This window comes from Aphanomyces astaci, assembly GCF_000520075.1.
Source record: "Aphanomyces astaci strain APO3 unplaced genomic scaffold supercont1.9, whole genome shotgun sequence".
In the NCBI taxonomy this organism is placed as follows: Eukaryota; Oomycota; class Saprolegniomycetes; order Saprolegniales; family Verrucalvaceae; genus Aphanomyces; species Aphanomyces astaci.
The window spans coordinates 154,540-156,597 of NW_009798272.1; the positions used below are offsets into that span (position 1 = coordinate 154,540).

The window sequence follows — 2,058 nt, forward strand, 5'->3', positions numbered from 1 at the left end:
CCAGTGCAGAAATACAACACCAGAAAAAGTCGAGCAGTCGTTGTCATTTGCTCACTTTTCAATTGTCGCCCTGCGCCAAAGCATTATGCAACCAACCACTCCAACCAACGACCCATTTGTAGCTATCCATGCGACCCCCCGCGAACTTAATACGTTCCAACACCACAAACCAATGATCACTCGGTTTCGTCTGGTGGCCGCGGTCTTGGCTATATGTGGCGTTGCATGTGCGACCGTGGGGGCCATCCTATTTGCCCAACACCAAGCCAAACTCGACACGAAGAGCATCGTGTCCAACATACAACAAGCGTCGGCGTTGAATGTCACGTTCACCGCCCTTCGATCGACCATGCAACTCAACGGCAAAAGCCAAGCCACCGTGTACATCGTCCCTCGCGCGAGCGACCTCGAAGAAGACGCCGGGTCGGCGCTGACCTTTGACGCCATTCTAACCCAGCCAGGCAACGACGTGAACGAGACATACGTGCTCCTCAACAACCGTGCGTACTGGTCGATTTCTTATTCCGACGGCACCCCCAGCACGTCGGGGTGCATGGAGCCATCGCAAATCCCCCCCATCGAGCTCCTTCAAAGCAGCTTGGAAGGGTCGCACGCGGTGTCCGTTGTCGACGAGCACGGTGCGCCAACCACCGTGGGCTGCGACCAGGGCCAACTGTTGGAGCTCAAGTTTGCAGGTGAAACGTTTGTCGTGTGCAAATCGAGCGCCAATCGAATCACCCACGTCCTCGGTGACGACTTGACGTTCACCGTCGAGTACATTTACGATCCAAATCGAGTCTCAGACATTGTCTCAGACATTGTAGCTCCGTCGACCGATCGCCAGTGTCCGTTTGTCCGGGCAGCTCTTCCGAAAGCACCACCTTCGAAAGTCAGTGGCAGGGTCCCTAGAACGTTGTCGCTAGGTCGGTCGTCGTGCAGCTGCAACGGCCTCCGTCGCCCTTGTCTCTTTGTGCACGGTTTGGGCACATCCTCCAACGGCCCTACAGTCGATTCGTTGGCGGAGTATTGGGGGAGCATTCAAGATAACGCCCCATGCTGCTCCAGCACCAATTTTGTGCAAATGGAGACTGTCAAGCGAGGGTGGGCGGATGAAGAGATTCAGCATGATTTCTGTCGGTTAGCGTTGCAATACGGAACCAACAACAACAGAACGACAGTGGGCAACCTCATTCTGGTCACGCACTCCATGGGGAACCTCGTTGCAGGGGGCGCGCTGGCCACCGGTAGGTGCAGCTTCTCCGAGGGCGTGTCGTGGATTTCGTTGTCGGCGCCCATGCAAGGCAGCAAGACGGCGAATCTACTGGAGCAAAAGTGCAGTTCTGGGGGCTGGGGCGACGCCCCCATCAAGGTGATTTTGAACCTCGTGGGCAAATGCCCCGCCGAACGAGCGTTCCTGCAGCTGAAACACCAAAGCACCGTCGACTTGACCTTGCATGATCAGTACGCTGCCGCCCAGAAAGCTCGCATCAACCACCCGGACAAGAAACTGTTGTGTGGCGTCAGTCCTGTGGGGTTGATCACGTGGGCCTCTGGGTTGAACTTCGTTTCGTCCTTGTCCAAACATAACACGGAGGACGATGGCGTAGTGGACTTCTGGTCGTGCGGCGTGGGCGTGAGTACTAGTAGGTTTGGAAGCAATACCAGAAGTGCGAATTACAAGGCTGCGCTGAACCACTTGGACACGTCGTTTCGGAACGGAGACGGGTGGTGGGGCGACGACCGCAAGCCTGTCAAGTGGTTTGAATGTGCATTGTAATGCAAGTAGCAGTTTTTGTGATGTCGTAGTAAATATAGGACCTTGCTAGTTTGAGCCTTGTTGGTGGGAAGGGGAGAACGAACGGCTGCAGGTTGTTGCCTACTATTAATAGTACTGTACAGCTGTACAAGACCGTGCTGTATTTGTACCATACGTAAGTTGGACAAAATGTGTACTGTATTTTCATTCCATGTACGTAGTAGTATTGGGTAATCGCCATAATACGGTTTTTACACGACCGGCATCCGGTTATAAGGCTTCGTGCACGACGAGCGTCGGGC

At 54.7% G+C, this 2,058-nt stretch overlaps 1 protein-coding gene across 1 annotated transcript; it reads left to right on the top strand.

Moving 5' to 3' along the window:
- Positions 1 to 172: 172 nt before the first annotated feature.
- On the top strand, positions 173 to 1,777 carry H257_04898 (hypothetical protein; the record flags this gene model as incomplete). Its single annotated transcript, XM_009829554.1, has 1 exon — positions 173 to 1,777. One exon carries the CDS (start codon positions 173 to 175, stop codon positions 1,775 to 1,777), a length of 1,605 nt encoding a protein of 534 aa, XP_009827856.1.
- Positions 1,778 to 2,058: the final 281 nt, after the last annotated feature.